General features: G+C 44.9%; 1 protein-coding gene across 1 annotated transcript in view; it reads right to left on the bottom strand.

Annotated features, from left to right (window-relative positions):
- Positions 1–312: 312 nt before the first annotated feature.
- The window catches only part of grpr (gastrin-releasing peptide receptor), a 79,525-nt gene continuing 55,489 nt past the window's right edge, over positions 313–24,348 (bottom strand). Inside the window, exon 3 of the mRNA XM_078231963.1 lies at positions 313–3,082. Coding sequence (XP_078088089.1) covers positions 2,684–3,082 — 399 coding nt within the window. The 3' untranslated portion in view covers positions 313–2,683. The remainder of the gene's footprint in view (positions 3,083–24,348) is intronic.

Consider the following 24,348-nt stretch of genomic DNA (forward strand, 5'->3'; position numbering starts at 1 on the left):
AGTTTAAATTGAACAGAGAGATAATTTGAATTTATTTCAAACAAAGGAGGCCTGAAATTAACAGGATCAGCCTATCTATTCAGATACAACTTTCATTTGCTAGCGGATGGATGCAATTTTTAAAGTTTATTTATTAGTGTCACAAGTAGGCTTACATTAACACTGCAATGAAGTTACTGTGAAAATCTCCTAGTTGCCACACTCCAGCACCGGTTCGGGTACACTGAGGGAGAATTTAGCATGGCCAATGCACCTAACCAGCACATCTTTCGCACTGGGAGGAAACTGGAGCACCCGGAGGAAACCCATGCAGACACAAGGAGAACGTGCAGACTCTGCATAGACAGTGACCCAATCTGGGAATTGAACCCAGGTCCCTGCGCTGTGAGGCAGCAGTGCTCACCACTGTGCCACCGTACTGCACCTTTTTCTTCTTTGCAATATTTTTGTAGAGACCTGAATTTGCTTAAAGTAAATTAGGATAATCTCCAGGTTCAAACATGACAGTTCATCTTCAACATTCTACACTGTAACATGATTGAGCACTATAGAGATTTGCATTGTATAGATCGGACTGGAATCAATGTTTGATCACAACAGGGTGTCCTGAAATTTGGTGAAGGTCTACCTTTGGATTTTCCACTCGGCAGTGAGGATACCATCAGTTTCTTTACTTCACTTCCATGAGTTTTAACTGGCACCCACCGCATTAGAATATTGTCCCACTGGTGTCCAGATGTACCAAATATGCCAGCATTGGTCTGGTGCTGAAACTACTTGCCACTGGGCAATACATCAGAAATGTCAGTGTGTGCATGTTAAAGTGACAAAAATAAATGTCCCCATTCTAAACACACATTTCTGGAATTCTATCCCCATGGTTTTTTCCAAATTAAGTTAATTATGATTTAGTCAGCCAACTGATTTCCTATCCTTGTTTTGGTAGAGCCTTTTGAACTGCTATTTAAAAAATAGCATATTGTCATTGGCAGAGCACTTAAATATTATAAAGAGTGGTTTTACACTGGAAGTCAAAAATAACTGTCGCAATATTTACTAAAATTTTCCACCTGCTGCCAACTGTAAAGTCCACCTGTTTCTGTGTAAAATAATTTCTCCTAATCATTCACGATTCTGAGCCTTAAGCAACTCAACATAATTCCCTACTCTGAAAGCCAGATCCCAATAAATCCTATCCCAATACTAGCGAACATCTCCAAGATGACACTTTTGGAGATTTATGAGCTTCTTATATAATACTACTTGATACGTCCCAACCCCTGTTCGAATGCATGTCTCTGATATATCACAACCTTGAAATTAAAAAAACAAGTTTCTGAAAGACAATAATCCTCGTTCCTTTCAACTTCCTGTTCTGTCACTGCTTCTCTCTTGAAGTCAGAAAGGCTTGCTGAGCCACCACTATATGATCACTGACCATTTGCTAGCGCAACAACTACCATTTTCTAATGTGAGCCTTCAACACAAAGTCAGTTTGACAACGGTGGTCACCATAGTTGAGGCCAAGCCTTTCCTTACTGTTGGATCATGTGGAATCATTTTCCAACAGGAGTAGTTGGAGTGTGACCAGAAGTTGGATATAATATGTGATAACATTGCTTCCTTTTTCGCAGAGAGAAGGAACCTCAGCTAGTTAAGTTATTTCTTCTTTTCTTTCCATTTGCCTCAGGAAAACACCAACATAGCCATAATTATCCCTTTCCTTCTCTTTTGGGGCAACATTTGGCTTCTACACAATTCAAATTATAAATCAGTGTGTGATTTTCAGTGTCAATCCACATCCCATAGTTCAGTGGCATTCATAAAATCATACAATGCAGAAGGAGGCCATTTGGCCCCTCAAGTCTGCATCCCCACAAATTTGTCACGGTTAATCCACCTAACCTACACAACTTGGGACACTAAGGGGCAATTTTTTTTTTAACCATGGCCAATCCACCTAACCTGCACATCTTTGGACTGTGGGAGGAAACTGGAGCACCCGGAGGAAAGCCACACAGACATGGGGAGAATGTACAAATTCCACACAGTCACCCAAGGCCGAAATTGAACCTGGGTCCTTGGCGTTGTGAGGTAGCCGTGTTAACCACTGTGTCACCGTGCCACATTGCATATCATTCGCATTATTGGTTGGTGTTCTCACAAAGTACTGTGTTACTGGATCCTCCAGTTGAATTACAGGTATCTGATATCCCATAGCACTGGATATAATGAGCCTCTCTAAATACCAGGAAATCTTTAATGGAACACATGTTATTTATAGACCATAGTCAAATAGAATAACCAAAATTCTCCATCTGTAAAAACCTCTCACTACTGGTTTTCTTTTTGTCTCCCACCAGTTGCCCTGAGATCGCCACTGACAAACCACAACCTTTGTGGCATATCTTTGGTACACCATTAGCATCCCTGATGGATGCCCTGCTACTAAAGAGGGCTTACTGTACATCATCGCTGTTCCAAACATCTTAAAAGACACTTTTATTATTTATTTATTTGACACAAAAGCAGCTTACACCCTTTCTACCTGAACTGCAACTTTCTCCCATTAACCCATGGATGCATCATTCTCTTTTACATTCTCTCCTCTGAGACTGAGACCTGTGGGCATGATTGTGATTGCTGAAAATGTACATTGTTTAAAAGTGTGCTCAGTTGACCTCTACACATAACCTTCCTGCTGAACAAAGTTCCCATTGATTAGGCTGAAGCTTGCCACTGAGTGGTTTGTGCTTTTGAGGGATGTCATCCGGGAAGCGGTGGTACTCCTGCCTGTGCTGGTTGAACGTATGAGGAGATGGCTCCTGCAGCAGAACAGATTGTTGTTGAATTGCTTTCGGAAGGTCTTGCTCAGCAGGTAGAGAGCGAATGGGTTTACGCAGGAGTTGCTGAATGCGAGAATCCTGGCACAGATACTGCCAACCAGATGCGCCAAGGAGGTGTCCACCTGTCTGTAATGGTATGAACGATATAGGTAGATAATGTGGCTGGGGAGCCAGCTCACTGCGAAGAAACATACAAATACCAGCACTGTCTTTGCAAGTCTTTTCCTGGATTCCATCTGTGAATAAAACAAAATGGACAGATTGAATCTTTCTAAAGCAATAGCAATCATTTGTATGAAGCTTAAGGACTATAGTGTGAGCACTAAAAATAACTCCATTTAATATTGAATCTGCATAAGGAGACTGAGTAAAGCACAAAAAGGCATGGAAGAAAATAATGGCGCCCAGCTCAGCAAGTCCATTCCTTCAGCAGACCATGTCTGTGGAGAGGATGTTTCCGCTCATGGAGAGACTGGAACTCGAGGGCACAACCTCCGAATGAAGGAACGCTCCTTTAGAACCGAGATCAGGAGGGAATTCTTCAGCCAGAGGGTGGTGAACCTGTGGAACTCATTGCCACAGAGGGCTGTGGAGGCCAGGTTATTGAGTGTCTTTAAGATAGAGACAGATAGGTTCTTGATCAATAAGGGGATCAAGGGTTATGGGGAGAAGGCAGGAGAATGGGGATGAGAATCATCAACCATGGTTGAATGGCGGAGCAGACGTGATGGCCGAATGGCCTAATTCTGCTCCTATATCTTATGGTCTTATGTCCACATATCAATGAGACTATTAATTCTTAGATAGATCCTGTCAGCTTCTTTGGCGGTAGTAGATGTACCACCCAGTATGCAGCCCACCTGATTTTCCTTTAAGCAGATCCTCCGTCATCTCCATCGTTTAAAGTAAAAAATTGCCTCCATTTGAATCCCCCAGTTGATTGCTGAGGCTTGGTCTGAATTATTATATTCTTACTTGTGACGCAAACCAAATTGCTATTCTCTCATTCTAATAGCCACTTCTGTGGCAATCTCTGTTTTTTTTAGTCATAGCCCTGTAAGAAATGAATCAACGGCCCAGCATGCAATGAAACAAGGAATCCGGTTGCTGAGCGGCAGTTTCTAGTGGCAACGGTCACCAGTCAGCCGTCTTCGACTGCCGTTGCTGAGCAGCAATGGTCAAAGGTGTGTGTAGCTTGAGCTGAGGTGACCCTTGAGGACTCAATTCCAATATTCTTTGCATATTTAAATAGAAAATGACAGTAAAATAAAAGTGAGAACAAACAATTTGAGAAATTTTACTCAAATCAAATAAAAGTCAAATTACTCGAATAGTTGCAGGGATGAAGGATTTACAGTTATGTGGATGGACTGGAGAAGCTGGGGTTGATCTCCCTCGAGTAAAAGAGGTTGAGGGGATTTTCTTGAGGTGCTTTGCGAAGGTGCTTAAATGGAGTAATAAAGATAAACAGATTGAAGGGAATTGGCAAAACAGTCAGAGGCAACATGGGGGGAAATGATGTTTTTACACAAGTGGTTAGGAGTTGGAAATACTGACTGATGGAGTGTGCAGTAAGTCTTTGGAGGCAGAAGTCCCTTCCCCAAAATCTCTTTATTTACAATTCCAACAGCAGTACGCAGAGTGCTATCAGTCAGCAGTCTACCTTCGGGAGGGGCAGAGGAACTGACACGCCCAGTTAAATACAAGGAAAAGACTCCCTGATTGGCCCATCAATTGACTCTTTAATCAGGGAGTTCATAATGATCCAGTCAAAGGTCCAATTGGTATTTGCCAATTCAGTTAGACACAACGAAAATGATCCAAGTGACCAGCTTCAATTCACACTAAGTATGTTAATGGCACCAAGAGGGAGATCTTAAACACTGCATTAAAACTATAGGTTTTAATGGTGTGTTGGGAAGTGCACGTAAATCTGCAAACTTTCACTTTTAACATGAGCGCTTTCTTCAGGCAGTGGGATAACCACATTTGGGACAGGTGGATCTGCTATTTTCTAAGTGTGTAAATGATCATGAGTTGTTTAAACCAGCAGTGAGGCAGCAGTGCTAACCACTGTGCCACTGTGACGGCAAACTGGGAGATGTTTCAAATATCATCGGCTCCAGCCCAGAAAGAGCCGGAGGCATAAGTGTCCACGGTCATAGTCACGTGTAAAGCCACTGGCAATTCTGTCCTGCTGAAGTTGCGCAAATTTCTGTGAGCCCCTTTTTAATGAAGCAGAGATGTCTCACAAACTGTTCCTTACTGAGGATTAGGCAAGGAGAACTGCTCTTTAAACAAACTGGGCAGAAATGACCTCCTACTAACAACTGTTCTTTCTCTCCTCCCTCTTCCAGCAGCTTGTCCTGCTCTGTGTCACTTCTGCTCATTTTCCCTGCTGCGTTCCAAGGGGGGATGCAGACAATCTGGGAGCAAGTGATTTACGTAGAATCCTTGAAATCAGGACTAAGTGCTACACAGCATGCCACACCATTCCCTGAAGACTGCACCAACTTTAATTGATTTGATTTGATTTATTATTGTCACATGTATTAACATACAGCGAAAAGTATTGATTCTTGCGCGCTATACAGACAAAGCATACCGTTCATAGAGAAGGAAACAAAACAATGCAGAATGTAGTGTTACAGTCATAGCTAGGGTGTAGAGAAAGATCAACTTAATGCAAGGTAAGTCCATTCAAAAGTCTGACAGCAGCAGGGAAGAAGCTGTTCTTGAGTCGGTTGGTACGTGACCTCAGACTTTTGTATCTTTTTCCCGACGGAAGAAGGTGGAAGAGAATGTCTGGGGTGGGTGGGGTCCTTAATTATGCTGGCTGCTTTGCCGAGGCAGCGGCAAGTGTAGACAGAGTCAGTGGATGGGAGGCTGGTTTGCATGATGGATTGGGCTACATTCATGACCTTTTGTAGTTTCTTGCGGTCTTGGGCAGAGCAGGAGCCATACCAAGCTGTGATACAACCAGAAAGTTTGCTTTCTATGGTGCATCTGTAAAAGTTGGAGAGAGTCGGAGCTGACATGCCAGATTTCCTTCGCCTTCTGAGAAAGTAGAAGCATTGATGGGCTTTCTTAACTATAGTGTTGGCATGGGGAGACCAGGACAGGTTGTTGGTGATCTGGACACCCAAAAACTTGAAGCTCTCAACCCTCTCTACTTCGTCCCTGTTGATGTAGACAGGGGCTTGTTCTCCTTTACGCTTCCTGAAGTCGATGGCAATTTTCTTTGTTTTGTTGACATTGAGGGAGAGATTATTGTTGTTGCACCAGTCCATTAGATTTCTCTATCTCATTCCTGTACTCTGTCTTGTCATTGTTTGAGATCCGACCCACTACGGTGGTGTCATGAGCAAACTTAAAATTCAAATAGTCATAGGTGTATAAGGAGTATAGTAGGGGGGCTGAGAACATAGCCTTGTGGGGTAACGGTGTTGAGGATGATCGTGGAGGAGGTGTTGTTGCCTATCCTTACTGATTGTGGTCTGTGAGTTAGGAAGTTCAGGATCCAGTCACAGAGGGAGATGCCGAGGCCCAGGCCACAGAGTCTGGAGATGAGTTTCATGGGAATAATGTGTTGAAGGCTGAGCTGTAGTCAATAAATAGGAGAATGACATTGGTGTCCTTGTTATCGAGGTGTTCCAGGGTTGAGTGCAGGGCCAGGAAGATGGCATCTGCTGTGGACCTGTTGTGGCGGTAGGCAAACTGTAGTGGATCCAGGTAGTCCGGGAGGCTGGAATTGATTTGTGCCATGACTAGCCTTTCGAAGCACTTCATAATGATGGATGTCAGAGCCACCGGCCAATAGTCATTGAGGCACGCTGCTTGGTTTTTCTTAGGTACCGGGATGATGGTCATCTTCTTGAAGCAGATAGGGACCTCAGATTGTTGTAAAGAGAGGTTGAAAATGTTTGTGAATACCCCTGCCAGCTGATCCGCGTAGGATCTGAGTGCTTGGCTGGGTACCCCATCTGGGCCAATCACTTTCTGTGGGTTGACCTTCGAAGAAGCCGCTCTAACATCTGCGATGGTGACCCCAGATACAGGTTCATCCAGGGCTTCCGGGGTGGAGGGCATGCTCTCGCTGACCTCTTGCTCACAATGGGCGTAGAATGCATTGAGCTCACCAGGGAGGGGTGCGTTGGAGCCGGCAATTTTACATGCCTTGGATGCCTTGCCTTGCCTAAATGTCTTCCCAATTGCCTTGGAAACAACCAAACACTTCTCCGAATGTAATGAGAGTCAGTAGAAATCAACCAGCGATGAGTCGATGATGCTTCTAAGTAGTTTTGGGTGGAGGTAGTGCCCTTCATGCTGCTGCACACTGGCTAGCTGAGGTGAGGAGGTGGCATCAGCTGGAGCATTGATTTCCAAGATGGCAGCAAGTGAGTGCTGAATGAAAGCTTCATCAAATGCAAATTGTCTTGTGGGATTAACTTCTCCTGTCATGAGCAGATAAAGCTGTAAGCAGTAAAGGAGGACTGTTGTACAATATTGAAGCCTATCACTTGTAATTTGTTGACTAACAATGTCATTAGGGTCCACTCCAAAGAACAAAGAACAAAGAACAGTACAGCACAGGAAACAGGCCCTTCGGCCCTCCAAGCCTGTGCCGCTCCTTGGTCCAACTAGACCAATCGTTTGTATCCCTCCATTCCCAGGCTGCTCATGTGACTATCCAGGCAAGTCTTAAATGATGTCAGCGTGCCTGCCTCCACCGCCCTACTTGGCAGCGCATTCCAGGCCCCCACCACCCTCTGTGTAAAAAACGTCCCTCTGATGTCTGAGTTATACTTCACCCCTCTCAGCTTGAGCCCGTGACCCCTCGTGATCGTCACCTCCAACCTGGGAAAAAGCTTCCCACTGTTCACCCTATCTATACCCTTCATAATCTTGTATACCTCTATTAGATCTCCCCTCATTCTCCGTCTCTCCAAGGAGAACAACCCCAGTCTACCCAATCTCTCCTCATAGCTAAGACCCTCCATACCAGGCAACATCCTGGTAAACCTTCTCTGCACTCTCTCCAATGCCTCCACGTCCTTCTGGTAGTGCGGCGACCAGAACTGGACGCAGTACTCCAAATGTGGCCTAACCAGCGTTCTATACAGCTGCATCATCAGACTCCAGCTTTTATACTCTATACCCCGTCCTATAAAGGCAAGCATACCATATGCCTTCTTCACCACCTTCTCCACCTGTGTTGCCACCTTCAAGGATTTGTGGACTTGCACACCTAGGTCCCTCTGTGTTTCTATACTCCTGATGACTCTGCCATTTATTGTATAACTCCTCCCTACATTATTTCTTCCAAAATGCATCACTTCGCATTTATCCGGATTAAATTCCATCTGCCACCTCTCTGCCCAATTTTCCAGCCTATCTATATCCTGCTGTATTGCCCGACAATGCTCCAGTTTATTGAATAAATCAGAGGACAATCTCTGAGAGTGATTACACTTGAATAGTCAGCACAGTGAGTGAGCAAATGGCAGGAGATCAGGAACTTGTTGATGTGAACTTGTTGGATTCTGAAAAACATGTTGGGGGGTGATTTTGAGTCTGCTTTAGCTGTTCAACGTAAACAGCAGCATGGTCCAAGATCTCGTGAGAGACGTGAAACAAGATTCTCGCTGGCAAGCTCCTGCTTTCTGCTTTAACATGCCCATCGCCCATGATGTAATGAAGTTCCTGCCCTTTCTATAAGTATCATCATAGAGCACAGGTTTTTAAAAACTTGATGCAGGCAAGAGGCATCCACTGTGGGAGCAAAGGTATGCTGACCTGGCACTGCCAGAGATGGGGGCACTGAGGAGCCCCATTGGGGGATTCACCTTTTGTGTCTGGGGGAGGGGGTGCCATCCTGATGCGTGTGTGGTTGGTAGGGAGGGGTCAACCCCAATGCTTGTGGGTTGGGGAGGCACCCAGATGTCACCATGATCTTAGAGCAGCCAGCATTGCCAGCTCTATCAGGTCCTACCTCGCTTGAGTGATGGCAAAAAGCATCTCTGTGCACCAGAGAATCTGGAGAGAAATCTCAGTTGTTAAGCTGGAGAGCCACACACCAGTTTTTTCACTGCAACTGACACTTTGGAAAATATACTTCAAGATTCCGCCTGTCATTTTTGATGCAAGTGTTATCTGGTAACATCTTTACTGGCTATTATAAAACAGACTGATTGTTGTATTTCTTCTCATATTTCAGTCAGTGATCCTGTTCCCATGTCCGTCAGCAAATCAGAACATAACAATAGGATCTATTTGCCTGAGCAGTAATTGGCTGCAATTAAATAATTCATAAAATAACTTCAAATTTTGATTGTGAGTCAACTGTGTGAGTCAATGTGGCGATATGGTGGCACAGCGGTTAGCACTGCTGCCTCAGAGTGCCAGGGATCCAGATTCAATTCCCGGCCTGGGTCACTGTCTGTGCAGAGTCTGCACATTCTCCCCGTGTCTGCGTGGGTTTCCTCCGGGTGCTCCGGTTTCCTCCCACAGTCTGGTTAGGTGCACTGGCTATGCTAAATTCTCCATCAGTGTACCCAAATAGGTGTCGAAGTGTGGCGACTAGGAGATTTTCACAGTAAGTTCATTGGAGTGGGAATGTAAGCTTACTTATGACAATAGTAAATACACTTTAAAACATAAACTAATTGATCACTTCGTTGAGAAATATTATTCAACTTGGTTTTGATCAGATCCTACTTGACATGAGAAAATTGAAAGTTTGTTTAAAAAGTCAAAATTGTGTTCTTTTGCCTGCTACAACATCTCACATGGTAATTTGACCTACTTTGAGGTCTGCAATTCTTCAATAAACAGAAGTGTCAGATTCCAAAATAAAACAAATTGCCTGAAAGGAGAATGCCTCAGTTCAACTTTACAGTCTGTTAATCCATGACCAAGTTATAGTGAAGTTTGCTCACAGCTTACAGTATTGCAATTTCTCTATGGAACAGTGCCAGTTACAAACATGTTATAGATTTTTAAAAATGTACCATTATTGAACTGACTGTAACATTTATAAATACACTTTTTAATGGGTGGCCAGACATGAAATGAAGGGAGCGTGAGGCCAAAACATCAAGGGCGGAAGTTTATGGACCCAGTGCATTGGGAGAAGGCCTGAAAATGCAGCGAGTCAATCAACAGCCCATTGACATCGCCATGACCGGAAAATCCCGTCGCGCAAGGGGCTGGAAATTTCCTTCCCAAATTTAATTGTGCCTTTTTAAAAAAATAATAAAATTCTGCTTTAAAGAATTGCACTCGGTTATTGTAAAGTATAACCCACCAGTGTGGCTTACTAACACTATTTATAAAAAGAAAGATCTGTAAGTGGTCAAAGTGACATTTCAACAAGCTGTACTTGTACTTTTGATGTACATGTTTGGTGGGTGTCAGTTGCCATAGGCAATAAATAAATAAAGTCATAGAGGTTTACAGCATGGAAACAGGCCCTTCGGTCCAACTTGTCCCTGCCGCCCCTTTTTTTAACCTCTAAGCTCCCAATTGCCCGCATTTGGCCCATATCCCTCTATACCCATTTTACCCATGTAACTGTCTAAAGGCTTTTTGAAAGACAAAATTGTACCCGCCTTTGCTACTACCTCTGGCAGCTTGTTTCAAACACTCACCATCCTCTGTGTGAAAAAATTGCCCCTCTGAATCTTTTTGTATCTCTTCCCTCTCACCTTAAACCTATGCCCTCTAGTTTTAGATTCCCCTACCTTTGGGAAAAGATATTGACTATCTAGCTGATCTATATCCCTTATTATTTTATAGACCTCTCTAAGATCACCCCTAAGCCCCCTCGCCCCAGAAAGTCCCAGTCTATCCAGCCTCTCCTTATAACTCAAACCATTAAGTCCCGGTAGCATGCTAGTAAATCTTTTCTGCACTCTTTTTAGTTTAATAATATCCTTTCTATAATAGGGTAACCCGAACTGTACACAGTATTCCAAGTGTGGCCTTACCAATGTCTTGTACAACTTCAACAAGACGTCCCAATCCATGTATTCAATGTTCTGACCAATGATACTGTGGTGGACCTCAGTTGTGCCTTTGTCCTATATGGACCACCGTTGTGTGTGTTTGTCATACCTGGACACATCCCCTTCCAGTTTGGTTCCTCCCCTCAGCACCTAGTATAAAGGTGGCTGTCTCCTCCCCCTTGTTCAGTCCAGGTCGGTTAATTGTTGGGATCTGCTCCTGATTCTGTTGTGAATAAAAGCCTACACTTATATTGGCATATCGGTAGTCTTTCGCCTTATTGATAGCGCACCAGATACCAAGCATGCCAAATGCCTTCTTCACCACTCCGTCCACTTGTGCCTCCACTTTCAAGGAGCTATGAACCTGTACCCCTAGATCTCTTTGTTCTGTAACTCTCTCCAACGCCCTACCATTAACTAAGTCCTACCCTGGTTCGATCAACCAAAATGCATCACCTTGCATTTATCTAAATTAAACTTCATCTGCCATTCGTCAGCCCACTGGCCCAATTGATCAAGATCCCGTTGCAATCCTAGATAACCTTGATATCTTGGTGTCATCTGCAAATTTACCAACCATGCCTCCTAAATTCTCATCCAAATCATTAATATAATTGGCAAATAACAGTGGACCCAGCACTGAGGCACACCACTGGTCATAGGCCTCCAGATTGAAAAACAACCCTCTACAACCACTCTTTGTCTTCTGTCATCAAGCCAATTTTGTATCCATCTAGCTACCTCACCCTGGATTCCGTGAGATTTAACCTGGATTTAAATGGAAAGGTGCTATTACTAGAAAGTTTATGTGGTATCTGAATTTTAGTTTTCTTTGTTCTTTTCCTCATTAGTATTTTTGGCTACTTTATAAGTTGAGTGGAAATTTAACTCATCACTTCATATTTAAGTAGATATTTGAGATGAGCAGTAACTCTTGACCTGCAGATACATGACAATTTGGAAATGAGACACAACTGATATGCAATGCTTCGAAGGCCTCAAGAGATGATTTTAACTCTTGGGGTGGGGCATCAAACCACTCTAATGCAAGGAAGCTTTGCCAGATGCCAGATAGATTTTAACTTTCTAAACTCCCTTGAATACCACATGGTTTGCTGCCAGTTTTATTTTGGGCAGAATGTGACAGTAGACTGGCAGGGATGTGTGGTGGCAAACACTGGGTGTCCCAAAGGCCGGCTATTGACAGCAATGTAAGTCTGGGCAAGGGAGTATTGAGAAGATCTCGTGACTGGGAGGAACTGAGACAGCACAGGAGAAGGACTTTATTTGCACAGCACAGAGAAATCCTCCTACCCCACTAATGAATGTTTTAGAATTAGCTTCGAGAGCCACATTGGCTTCTTGACAGCTTTACCCGGCAAAGTTACAGAAGTTACAGAGGGACATAGATAGGATGCAAGACTGGGCGGACAAGTGGCAGGTGGACTTCAACCCAGATAAATGCGTCATGGTCCATTTTGGTAGGTCAAATGGGATGAAGGAGTACAATATAAAGGGAAAGACTCTCAGTACTTAGAGGATCAGAAGGACCTTGGGGTCCGGGTCCATAGGACTCTGAAATCGGCCCTGCAGGTGGAGGAGGTGGTTAAGAAGGCGTATGGTGTGCTGGCCTTTATCAATCGAGGGATTGAATTTAGGAGTCCGGGGATAATGATGCAGCTATATAAGACCCTCGTCAGACCCCACTTGGAGTACTGTGCTCCGTTCTGGTCGCCTCACTATAGGAAGGATGTGGAAAAGATTGAAAGGGTGCAGAGGAGATTTACAAGGATGTTGCCTGGATTGAGTGGCATGCCTTATGAGGATAGGCTGAGGGAGCTCGGTCTTTTCTCCTTGGAGAGACGAAGGATGAGAGGAGACCTAATAGAGGTGTATAAGATGTTGAGAGGCATAGATCCGGTGGACTCTCAGAGGCTTTTTCCCAGGGTGGAAATGACTGCTACGAGAGGACACAGGTTTAGGGTGCTGGGAGCTAGGTACAGGGGAGATGTTTGGGGTAAGTTTTTCACACAGAGGGTGGTGGGCGAGTGGAATCGGCTGCCGTCAGTGGTGGTGGAGGCAAACTCAATAGGGTCTTTTAAGAGACTCCTGGATGAGTACATGGAGCGTAATAGGATGGAGGGTTATAGGTAGGTCTAGAAGGTAGGGATGTGTTCGGCACAACTTGTGGGCCGAAGGGCCTGTTTGTGCTGTAGTTTTTCTATGTTTCTATGTTTCTAAGTGCCCGCGGAGGGCAGCCCTACTAGAGAGTGGGTTAAAATGCCACTGAAGTGTCTTGTGGGATCCTTCTTTCCAATTGGTAATGAGGCTCCCCCAAAAATTCGGGGGCACTTCATTGGGTTCCAAAATTAATGGAGGTCAAATGGGGTATCATAGTAACATAGAAACTAGAAGCAGGAGAAGGCCATTTGACCTTCGAGCCTGCTCCACCATTCATTATGATCATGGCTGATCATCAAGTTCAATATCCTGATCCCCCACTTCCCTTCCGCACCCCATCCCTCATATCCCTTGATCCCTTAAGCCCCAGGGGCTATATCTAATTTCTTCTTGAAATCACACAACGTTTTGGCCTCAATTACTTTCTGTGGTAGCGAATTCCACACATTCACCACTCTCTGGGTGAAGAAATTTCTGCTCACCTCAGTTCTAAAAGGTTTACCCCTTATCCTCAAACTATGACCCCTAGTTCTGGACTCCCCCACCATCGGGAACATTCTTTCTGAATCTGCCCTGTCTAATGCTGTTACAATTTTATAAGTTTCTATGAAATCCCCTCTCACTCTTCTAAACTCCAATGAATATAATCCTAACCTACTTAGTCTCTCCTGATATGGCAGACCTGCCATCCCATGAATCAACCTGGTAAACCTTCGCTGTATTCCCTCTACAGCAAGGACATCCTTCCTCAGATAAGGGCACCAAAACTGCACACAATACTCCAGGTGTGGCCTCACCAATGCCCTATACAATTGCAGTAAAACACCCTTATCCCTACACTCAAATCCTCTTGCTATGAAGGCCAACATACCATTTGGATTCATATATCAACATATCAACGCGAAAGAATGAGATACAAAGCCACCCGATTCGAACACTGCCCTGCTGATTGGGAAAGTGTTGAAATTAATCCTTATGTTTTCAGGTATGTTCCCTCTGAACAGTGCCGTGTGACAGGCACTAGGTTTCGGATGTTAAAACATACAGATGAGTTAAAACATACATATAGAAGTTACATAAAGATCGGATAAATGTGACTGGCCTTAATGAGATCCAAAAATCAACTTCTTGATCACTGAAACACAGCTTAGGGACTGATGAAACAAAACTAACGGATCGACAGAAATCAGCAACATCACACTTGTCCAAAAGTAAAGTAAGATCCTATTGCTGTTTTTAGTTCAATTCTATGAATTACTTCACAAAATGATTTGTAGTAATCATCATCCAGTTCCAATCGTAAAATAAGATGTTGCAACAAGGTTTTATTTATTTTTTTGTTGACAATTTGGAATTTTGTTGGGAACATATTCAAATAGCCCCCATTAATGATGAATGACATAACATTTAAAAAGATAGCATCAACTGTAGCAGCTGTGGAAAGGTTCAGATAGAAGCAAGACCTTGGGCCTACCTAAAAAGAGGGCAAGACCTTGGGCCTGATTTTACCATTTTGAGTCTAAGTGCCGAATCTGGGCGTCAAATAGATCCACGCCTGGAATCCTCTTTCCAGCGCGCTCATATGCGTTTTGCCGGCTCCTGTCCGATTCGCGCTGTGGGCGGGGCTTAGCGCTGCCGGAACGATCGGAGGTCTGAACTGCGCATGCGCAGTTCGAAAAAAATCCGAAGCAGCGCGCCCGGGTGGGGAGAAAAAAAAGCAGAGAGAGCGGCTCTCTGACCCAGATCATCTGCGGGCGGTGGGAGGGGCGGGGGGGTGGGAGGAGGAGAGGGGGCGGGACCCAGATCACCCTCTGGGGGGGGGGGGAGGGGGGGGGTGGGAGCAGGAGAGGGGGTGTGACGGGTCCATCTGGCTCACCAAGTCAGTTACAATGGGCCTGATTTTACCAAACGGGCGTGAAATCGCGGTAAAGTTGGGCGCGGGCCTATACCGCACCCGATCCGAGCAGATCGCGGCTTTACCGACACCCGATTCGGGCCCGGGTCCGGCGGGCACCCAAATCGGGCGGCCCAACACTTAATGAACTGCTGAACTGCGCGCCCAACTCTACCGTCAAATCCCACTTTACCGTCTTCTGGCCTGATCCGCGTCCGCGCTGTTACCGACCTGCAAAATAAAAGTCTGAAGTCGCCGTAGCAGCCTCCGAAGAGCGGAGTCAGAGACTGCAATGGCTCTCTGACCCAGGCCATCCTCTAGTCGGGGCGGGAGGGGGGTGGGAGGAGGAGAGGGGGTGTGACGTCTCATCCCCTGGGGGGGGGGGGGGGAGGGGGGGGAGGAGAGGGGGTGTGACCGATCATCCCAAGGGGGGCGGGGAGGAGAGGGGGTGTGTGACCAATCATCCCATGGGGGTGGAGGAGGGGGGGTGTGACGTCTCATCCTCTGGTCTAGGGTATAGAGTATAAAAGCTGGAGTCTGATGATGCAGCTGTATAGAACGCTGGTTAGGCCACATTTGGAGTACTGCGTCCAGTTCTGGTCGCCGCACTACCAGAAGGACGTGGAGGCGTTAGAGAGAGTGCAGAGAAGGTTTACCAGGATGTTGCCTGGATGGAGGGTCTTAGCTATGAGGAGAGATTGGGTAAACTGGGGTTGTTCTCCCTGGAAAGACGGAGAATGAGGGGATATCTAATAGAGGTGTACAAGATTATGAAGGGATAGATAGGGTGAACGGTGGGAAGCTTTTTCCCAGATCAGAAGTGACGTTCACGAGGGGTCACAGGCTCAAGGTGAGAGGGGCGAAGTATATCTCAGATATTAGGAGGGACGTTTTTTACACAGAGGGTGGTGGGGGCCTGGAATGCGCTGCCAAGTAGGGTGGTGGAGGCAGACACGCTGACATCGTTTAAGACTTACCTGGATAGTCACATGAGCAGCCTGGGAATGGAGGGATACAAACGATTGGTCTAGTTGGACCAAGGAGCGGCACAGGCTTGGTGGGCTGAAGGGCCTGTTTCCTGTGCTGTACTGTTCTTTGTTCTTGGTCGGGAGGGTTCCGCTGCCTGTCTGCGGCTGATCCCTCCTGGCACCATCACTGGTACACTACCAGCCACAGCCATCTCTCCGCCATCTCTCCCGCTCTCTCGCACCTGCAGGGAAGAGTAATCTGTGGCTGGTAGTGTACCAGTGATGGTGCCAGGAGGATCGGCCGCAGACAGGCAGCGGAACCCCCGACCAGGGGATGAGACGTCACACCTCCTCTCCACCCGTTCCCCCCCTTCCAGGGGATGACCGGTCACACCCCTCCCCTCCCACCTCCCCCCCCCACCCCCCCCCACCTCCGCGCCCCCCCCCCCGCCCCCCCCGCCCGCCCCCCCCCCCCCCACCCGCCCCCCCCCCCCAGCCCCCCCCCCGCCCCCCCCCCCCCCCCCCCCCCCCCCCCCCCCCCCCGACCAGAGGATGAACGTCAGAGAGCCGCTCTCTCCGCTTTCTGCCTTTTTTTGGCGCCCGGGCGCGCTGTCAGATTCTTTTCGAACTGCGCATGCGCAGTTCAGAGCTCCGATCGGTCCGCCAGTGCTAAGCCCCGGCCACAGCGCATATTGGGCCGGAGCCGGCAAAACGCGTATGGGCGCGCTGCAAAGAGGATTCCAGGCGCGGATCTATTTGACGCCCAGATCCGGCACTTAGACTCAAAATGGTAAAATTCTCCCCAATACTGCGTTCAGCATCTACTGAACCATCTTGGATACAAAGGATAATGGCATTAGGGTTCTGCATGTAAGCCTTGCTTATGCTAAAAATTATATCCTTGGTGTCGGCAGCCATTCCTGATCTTACAGTACTGATAACACCAGGAAGATCGACCAGTACCATTCATTATCCTTTGTATCCAAGATGGTTCAGTAGATGCTGAACACAGTATTGTAACTGACTTGGTGAGCCAGATGGACCCACAAGGCAGAAGGACCATCTTTGTGTTGACCAAAGTGGATCTAGCTGAGGAACATACAGCTTATCTTGCTAACGGAAGGATGGTGGAGGGAGGCCAGCGGTCGAGGTAGGTTGGGGGTGTGCTCTGCCGAGGGGGGCCTGCCTCCCAGGGGGGTCTGATCCCGGGGGGGGGGGGGGTCTGCCGGGGTGGTTAGTGGGGGAGTCCGCGAAGGATGGTCGAGGAGGATGGTGACTTCACAAGGGCAGAGAGGGCTTCGGAGGTTCCCCTGCAGAATAGAAATCCGCTTCGGACTTTTATTCTGCAGGTTGCTAAAAGCGCGGATTCGGAATGGACCAGAAGACAGTAAAGTGGGATTTGGCGGTAGGGTTGGGCACACGGTTCATTAAGTTGATTTAAATGCATGCTAATGCCCAACTTTACCGTGATTTCGCGCCCGAAAATGGGCACGAAGTTTTGGTAAAATCGGGCCCCTTGTTTCTCATTCTGATCAAAGAGGGCTCATGGAAATTTGAAGTGATGAAAGTGTGTGCTCAAAGTTACAGAGACAAAGTGATGAAGACTCATCAAAGAGATTCAAATAATTACAAATAGGTTGAAACATTCTTTGGGTGAGAATATTTGAAGATTCCTTGCAGTGTCTGACAAATAAGCCCGTATAACAGTGTTGGGCAACCTTGGCCAGTGAGTGGGCTGCATGAGCGGCCCTCCTTCATCTCAGTGGGCTGCAAGATTGAAATCAGGCTTGTTCACCAACCATGGCCCTATGAATAAGCTGAAATACATTCAAATACAAGCTGAATATTTCATAAGTTATAGAAAATGCTTAATCATTTATATGTTAATAGAACTTTCATCAACTTCAAATGGTAAGTGCAAAATAAATATTTACACTTTGGGTGCAGAAGGAGCGCATGGCTCTCACAGTCGATGTTGTGTGTAATCAGTACACACCTCACTTCACTTGCCTCTGCTTTACCTGCATATCACTTCAGTCATACCAGGAGGAAAAAGACTGTACAGATGGAAATCAGTGAAATATGGCAACCCTGCAAATGGACAGCAGTCAACAAAATGTCTCATGGGCCACACTCAGTATCCAGGAGGGCCACATGTGGCCCCTGGGGTGCAGGCTGCCCACCACTGTGTATAAATCGTCTCCGAAAATCAAAGCAGGAAGAGGGCAGATTTCCATTTACTGTATGTAAGATTCTCCCCCTTTTTCTGTTGTACTTCCCAGAAAGTACTCATTGAACATTTGAATTATGGCAACGGATTTTAGCAGCCTACTCAATCACCGTGGGCAATCACAGTCATGGCCTCATCCTGTTTTCTCCCACACATGCCCTTGGCAATGTGGGCCAGAATCCTTGGATGATTTATCACTTTCCTTTGCCTGAGAGCACGACAGTGAAATTGCGCTTCTACTGCAATGGTAGCTGAAACTGTGTAACTCGGCATAGACCAAGATTGATCCTGGGGCTTTTCAAGTCAAAAGATCTCAATTCTCCACCGTGTGCTTATCCAGTGAGTCAACAGGAGAACTGTGAAGCAGTACTTTAATTGTGAAACTTGTATTTTGTTGCACTTGAAAACATTGTATCCAGAATTGCAGGGTAATATTTCATGCTTGATATGAAAAAACATTCTTTAGTTCAGTAAGTTTTGGAGTTTTTTTTATAATTTGGAGTTGACAGCATTTTTTTTAAGGGCAGCACAGTGGTTAGCACAGCTGCCTCACAGCTCCAGGGACCCAAGTTCGATTTTGGCCTTGGGTAACTGTGTGGAGTTTGCATGTTCTCCCCGTGTCTGCGTAGGTTTCCTCCCACACTCCAAAGATGTGCAAGTTAGGTGGATTTACCATGGTAAATTGCCCCTTGGTGTCCCAAGATATGTAGGTTAAGGGGATTCGCGGGGTACATATGTGGGGTTACGGGGATAGAGCCTCGGTAAGATGCTCTGTTGGAGAGTCGATGCAGACTTGATAGGCCGAATGGCCTCTTTCTACACTGTAAGGATTCTATGAAAAGAAAAAAGATGGATTATGTATTTCTGCTGGTAGATCAACCGTGAACAAGGAAATATAATCCTAAATTATAATCACGTCATTCACGAGCAAAATCAGGAAATATATCATGCTAACAATAATAAAAAATTATAGCCTAAAAGGCTGTGGGACTCTGCAATAATTCAGACCTTCCACGAAGGAGATAGATCATTGTTAGGTAAGAGTTTCAAGGGAAATGGAGCAAAGGCACGTAAATGAGGTTGCGCTGCCGATCACTGTAATCTCACTAAATGGTAGAATAGGCTGGAGGGACTGAGTGGTTTCCATTTATTCCTATGTTCCTCACTGAGGGAATTCGGTCAGAAGGCTTACGCTTTTCTCTTCATTAAAGTGAATGGATATAAAAATAAGGTAGACTTTGAATCAGATATACTGATCTCTGCATCCAAATTCCCAGCAGCAGCTGTCATACAAAGCTGTGTGCCAAGAATGCTAAATCTTAAAGTGTATCCCAGTGTGTGATAACAATGAAACCAAGCTTTATTAATAATTCTTACTAGTGTACCTTACTTTGATATGAGTCATTTTTTTTATGTCAAGCTGACCAAAAAGTAATGAACTGCAGGCAGCAATGCAAAATCGATTTTTTTCCCCCCCACTGATCAGTGCGCATATGTCCCAGAATAGTAAGACCATATGATTTGGAAGTGACAGCCAGACCATCACATTTATTGCCTCCACAAAGCACACAACATATGTTGCATTTTAGACTCTACTTTGCTCACTTAATCTCCTGAGGGAAAAGCTCTGATAAAATGTTTCATCAGCCTCAGATCAAGGAGAGAAGCTTGTAACCTAGCTGCACCCAGATGTAATGGCAACTCAGACGCAAAGAAATTAATTGTCTTCCATAGTAGTAGCGAGATAGAACTGACTGGGTATAGTGTGAGGCAGTCAGAAAGCACGTCGGAAACCTGGATTGAAATGCAGCTGCGACCGAGAGGTTGAAAATTTCTCTCTGCTGAATGTAAGGGGTCTGCATGAAGCAGGTTTTAAAAAAATAATACGAGAGCAGAAATGGGAATAGACATAACTTCACAACATGAGCTGCTTACAATTTCCTCTAATTTGGTCTATTCACACAAAAAAGAGCAGGAATAACTGCTGCATGAAATGATGATAGCAGTTTGGAACTGGAGCGTGTGCTGAAGTCAGGATCAAGGTGAATGGTTAGAATAGAGCAGAGGAAGCTTTGTGCTGAACTTCGCCCACGTGATGGCCGACCCTGAGATTACTCAATGCCCTTGCCACTGGGAAGTGCTTTCTTCCCAGAACTTTTGCTGATGAGCATTCATTCCCTCAACAATAACTTGCAGAATATCCAGTTACTTAAAGGTAGTAAAATCCCAATGTGCTTTACAGCGATAATTATGGAACAAGATTGGCAAAATGATTAACAGCAAGGTACAAGCATAGAGAATTTTGGGAATATACTTTTGCTATCAAATTGCTCTTAACTATTAAACTAACCCCAACATCTGGAAACCTGTTTTTCCTTTCATTCCTGATATTTGAGCTATTTTCAATCCACCATTCCCCCTCTTTTAATGCCATGAGGCGATGCCCCTCTATTTTTGACTATGATTTTCAATTGACTGAAAATGTTGTAATTTGATCAGAAACATAGCAAACTGCTCAAAATGAAAAGTCACATTCCAATGTGAAGTTGAGAAACAAAGAAATCACCCTCAGGGCAGTGTGAAGAGAGAGACATTTCCTATAATCTAAACACCCATCGAAACTCTTAATTGCCTACGGAAGTGACATTATAAATGCAAAGTACCAGATATTAAAACACTGGATGTCACAGACTGACACATTTAAAACCTTTTGAAATACGCAATGGGTGAAGGTAAGGCTGCCTAGCCACTTGAAAGAGATTAGAAGTGACACAGCTGGTGTCAAGAAAGGCTTAGAATCATAGAATCGTACAATCCTACAATGCAGAAGGAGGCCATTTGGCCCATCAAGTCTGCACCGACCACAATCCTACCCAGGTCCTATTCCCATAACCCCATGCACTTACCCTAGCTAGTCCCCCTGACACTAAGGGACAATTTAGCACGGCGAATCCACCCAGCCCACACATCTTTGGACTGTGGGGGGAAACCGGAGCACCTGGAGGAAACCCACGCAGACACAGGGAGAATGTGCAAACTCCACACAGACAGTGACCTAAGCCGGGAACCGAACTTTCATCAGATTGCAGGTTTCTCTCCCTTCTCTCTTTTGGGATAAGAATATCCTTTGAGGAAGGCTGGGAGCAGTCTAGCCTTTCCAACATATGACAAGTTGCTAAGATAGTCCTTCTGATACTGATGTTGAAAAATGTAAGTAATAACCTAAGGTATGTAAAATATTAGTTTACGATGAGTTTAGATGCTTTTCAATTTATTTAAAATAATTTATAATTTTAATGTCTTTAAATAAACTATAGTTTGTGCAATTTTGTCTGGAACAACACAACAAAGTATTCAGAAGCATTTTTTACTTGTAAGCTTCCTTGACACTTTCTTCATTACATACTTGATTTGAGAAGAAGCCAATTCTACCAGAATCCTACCGGCCAATTGAGGTCTTGTAATGTGTGCACACGCGTGTATGTGTTTTCAATAAATTTGCTCTTTCCTTGACTCAAGGAGACCTTGTGTGTCTCCTTATTGCTCGCTGTTTAAATACATTCTGGTTTGGAAAAGACATGCTCTTGTGAAAAAGAAACTTAAACCTTTGTTGTGACCAACCAAGGAGGTTGAATAGAGGGGAGCCAGCTCATCCCTTCTCACCTGGTCATGACGTAAGTTACACAAACAGTTTATGAAATGGTGTCACTGGAGGTTGCAGTAACAGGAGGTTGGAGTGACAGAGCAGCAAATCGATAAGCTATAAACAGCATGGCCAAGAGGCACTGCAGATTTATTTAATTCAATCAGAAGGGTATATGACTGGAGATTACTGTCAGTGATGCTCTCGTACAAACATATAAGGACTGATCCCCCAATCTGGTGTTTCAAACAAAAATTAGCACTCCCAGGGAACTAGATCAGGAAACTTTGGGACCATTTGTTTTAAATTATTAGATCAGGAGTTGTGCACCCATAATTTTGCGACTTGTGGTCCTACAGAGGAACTGTACCCCATCATGAGTACTGATCAGGGAGTCAGTCCTTTCAGTACTTTGTAACACATTTGTAGCAGATATTTCTTTCCTTGCTATTTTAAGTTACATTTGTTTAAAATAAAAGCAGGTTTATCAATTCAAAAAATCATCTGTAATTGATATGGGTTTAAGGTGCAAATAGGTAGTAGTTCTATTAAGTCTATGGGAATTACTTATATTTTGTATAGCTGTTCTGGCCTGCATAGTGACAGCCAGATTTTGCACCATTATTTACATTCCCCCATGTTTTATTCTGTACTCAATTTATGCCACTGTTATTTCCAATTTCCACAGCACTTGATATTTCCAAAGTTAATTTGCAGGAGATGATCAGTAATATTGGTTCCATTTACATTGGATGCAGATAGAGTGGATAACTGAGGGAACGAAGAGTGTGTTATTAAGACAAAACTACAGACTACAGTGGAGGGCACGGTGGCACAGCGGTTAGCACTGCTGCCTCACAGTGCCAGGGATCCAGGTTCAATTCCCAGGTAGATCACTGTGTGTGTGTGTGTGGAGTCTGCATGTTCTCCCCATGTCTGCATGGGTTTCCTCCGGGCGCTGAGTCCGAAAGATATGTTGGTTAGGTGGATTGGCCAAGCTAAAATTCTCCTTCAATGTATGCAAACAGGTGCCAGAGTGTGGCAACTAGGGGATTTTCACAATAGCTTAATTGCAGTGTTAATGTAAGCCTCCTTGTGGCACAAATAAACTAAACTTTAAACCAATCCCTTTATTCAGTTAGATCATGGCTGATCTATGCAGCTTCATTTACCCACACTTGCTCCAAAACCCGATATCCTTAACAAGCAAAAGTACTTTTATTGTAGTATAAGGGTCTGGCATAGAAAGGGTTTAACATAGGACTGGGTATAGTACTGCCTACAATGTGCTGTAAAGGAACACTTGACCCAAATCTAGAGGGCAATTTTGTAGTGGACAGAGACAGGTGTAGATGCAAGCATGGAGACAGATTGTAGCTTAAAATATATGCAGTATATATGTTTATAGTTATAAGTAGTTAACTACAAACAATATCTTACAGAACAACACAGAAGCTCTCAGAAGCTGAAGAAAAAAATTAAAATGTAGGAGAATTATAAAGACTCTAGACCACCCTGAACCTGTAAACACAGATTTGAGGAGGGAGAAGCGGTAATAGAAATCATGTATATATGCCGGATAACCAGGAATGCATTGTAAATACGTTGGATGGAAACTTGGGAAAGGATGAAATATCAGGTTCTGATTTAAAAAGGTTTAACATGGGACTGAGTACAGTATCACCCACAGCGTGATGTATGAGCCAAGTCCAGTGAATAAGATACTCTGTCACAGAGTCGGTGTAGATGCAATGGGCCAAATGGCCTCTTTCTGCACTGGAGGATTCTATGGTTCTATTTGGAAGAGATTCCTTTACATCAGATTGCCAACTGGTTTGCAAAGGATTAAATAAATCCCAAAACGAACCCATTCACGAGTAAATCCAAATTTTATAATGGACAGCTTTTCATGGGTGGCATGGTGGCACAGTGGTTAGCAATGCTGCCTCACAGAGCCAGGATCCGGGTTCAATTCCCAGCTTGGGTCACTCTCTGTGCGGAGTCTGCACGTTCTCCCTGTGTCTGTGCTCCGAGAAGTCTGACGTAGACGCTTGCCAGCTGCCCATACCGATCATGCATATGGCCCTAGAGGAATATTTTTAAACAAAACTTTAATCACCAAATGAAGAGATATACAATAGCATTTCAAAAATAAACTACATGAAGGATTGGATTTTTGGAAGCAAGATTCATACTAAACAAAACATCTTATAAATTAAAAGATTATTTTATTTAATGGAAAGTTCTCAAGAGAATAATATCCAGTCCATATCAAGTAACATCTGGGGCGGCATGGTGGCACAGTGGTGGCACTGCTGCCTCACAGCGCCAGGGACCCAGGTTCAATTCCCAGCTTGAGTCACTGTCTGTGCACATTCTCCCGTGTCTGCGTGGGTTTCCTCCGGGTGCTCCGGTTTCCTCCCACAGTCCAAAGATGTCCAGGTTAGGTCGATTGGCCATGCTAAATTTCCCCTTAGCGTTAGGGGGATTAGCAGGGTAAATATGTGGGGTTAAAGGGATAGGGCCTGGGTGGGATTGTGGACGGTGCAGACTCGATGGGCTGAATGACCTCCTTCTGCA

The sequence above is a fragment of the Mustelus asterias genome, chromosome 17 (genome assembly GCF_964213995.1).
Source record: "Mustelus asterias chromosome 17, sMusAst1.hap1.1, whole genome shotgun sequence".
Taxonomy (NCBI): domain Eukaryota; kingdom Metazoa; phylum Chordata; class Chondrichthyes; order Carcharhiniformes; family Triakidae; genus Mustelus; species Mustelus asterias.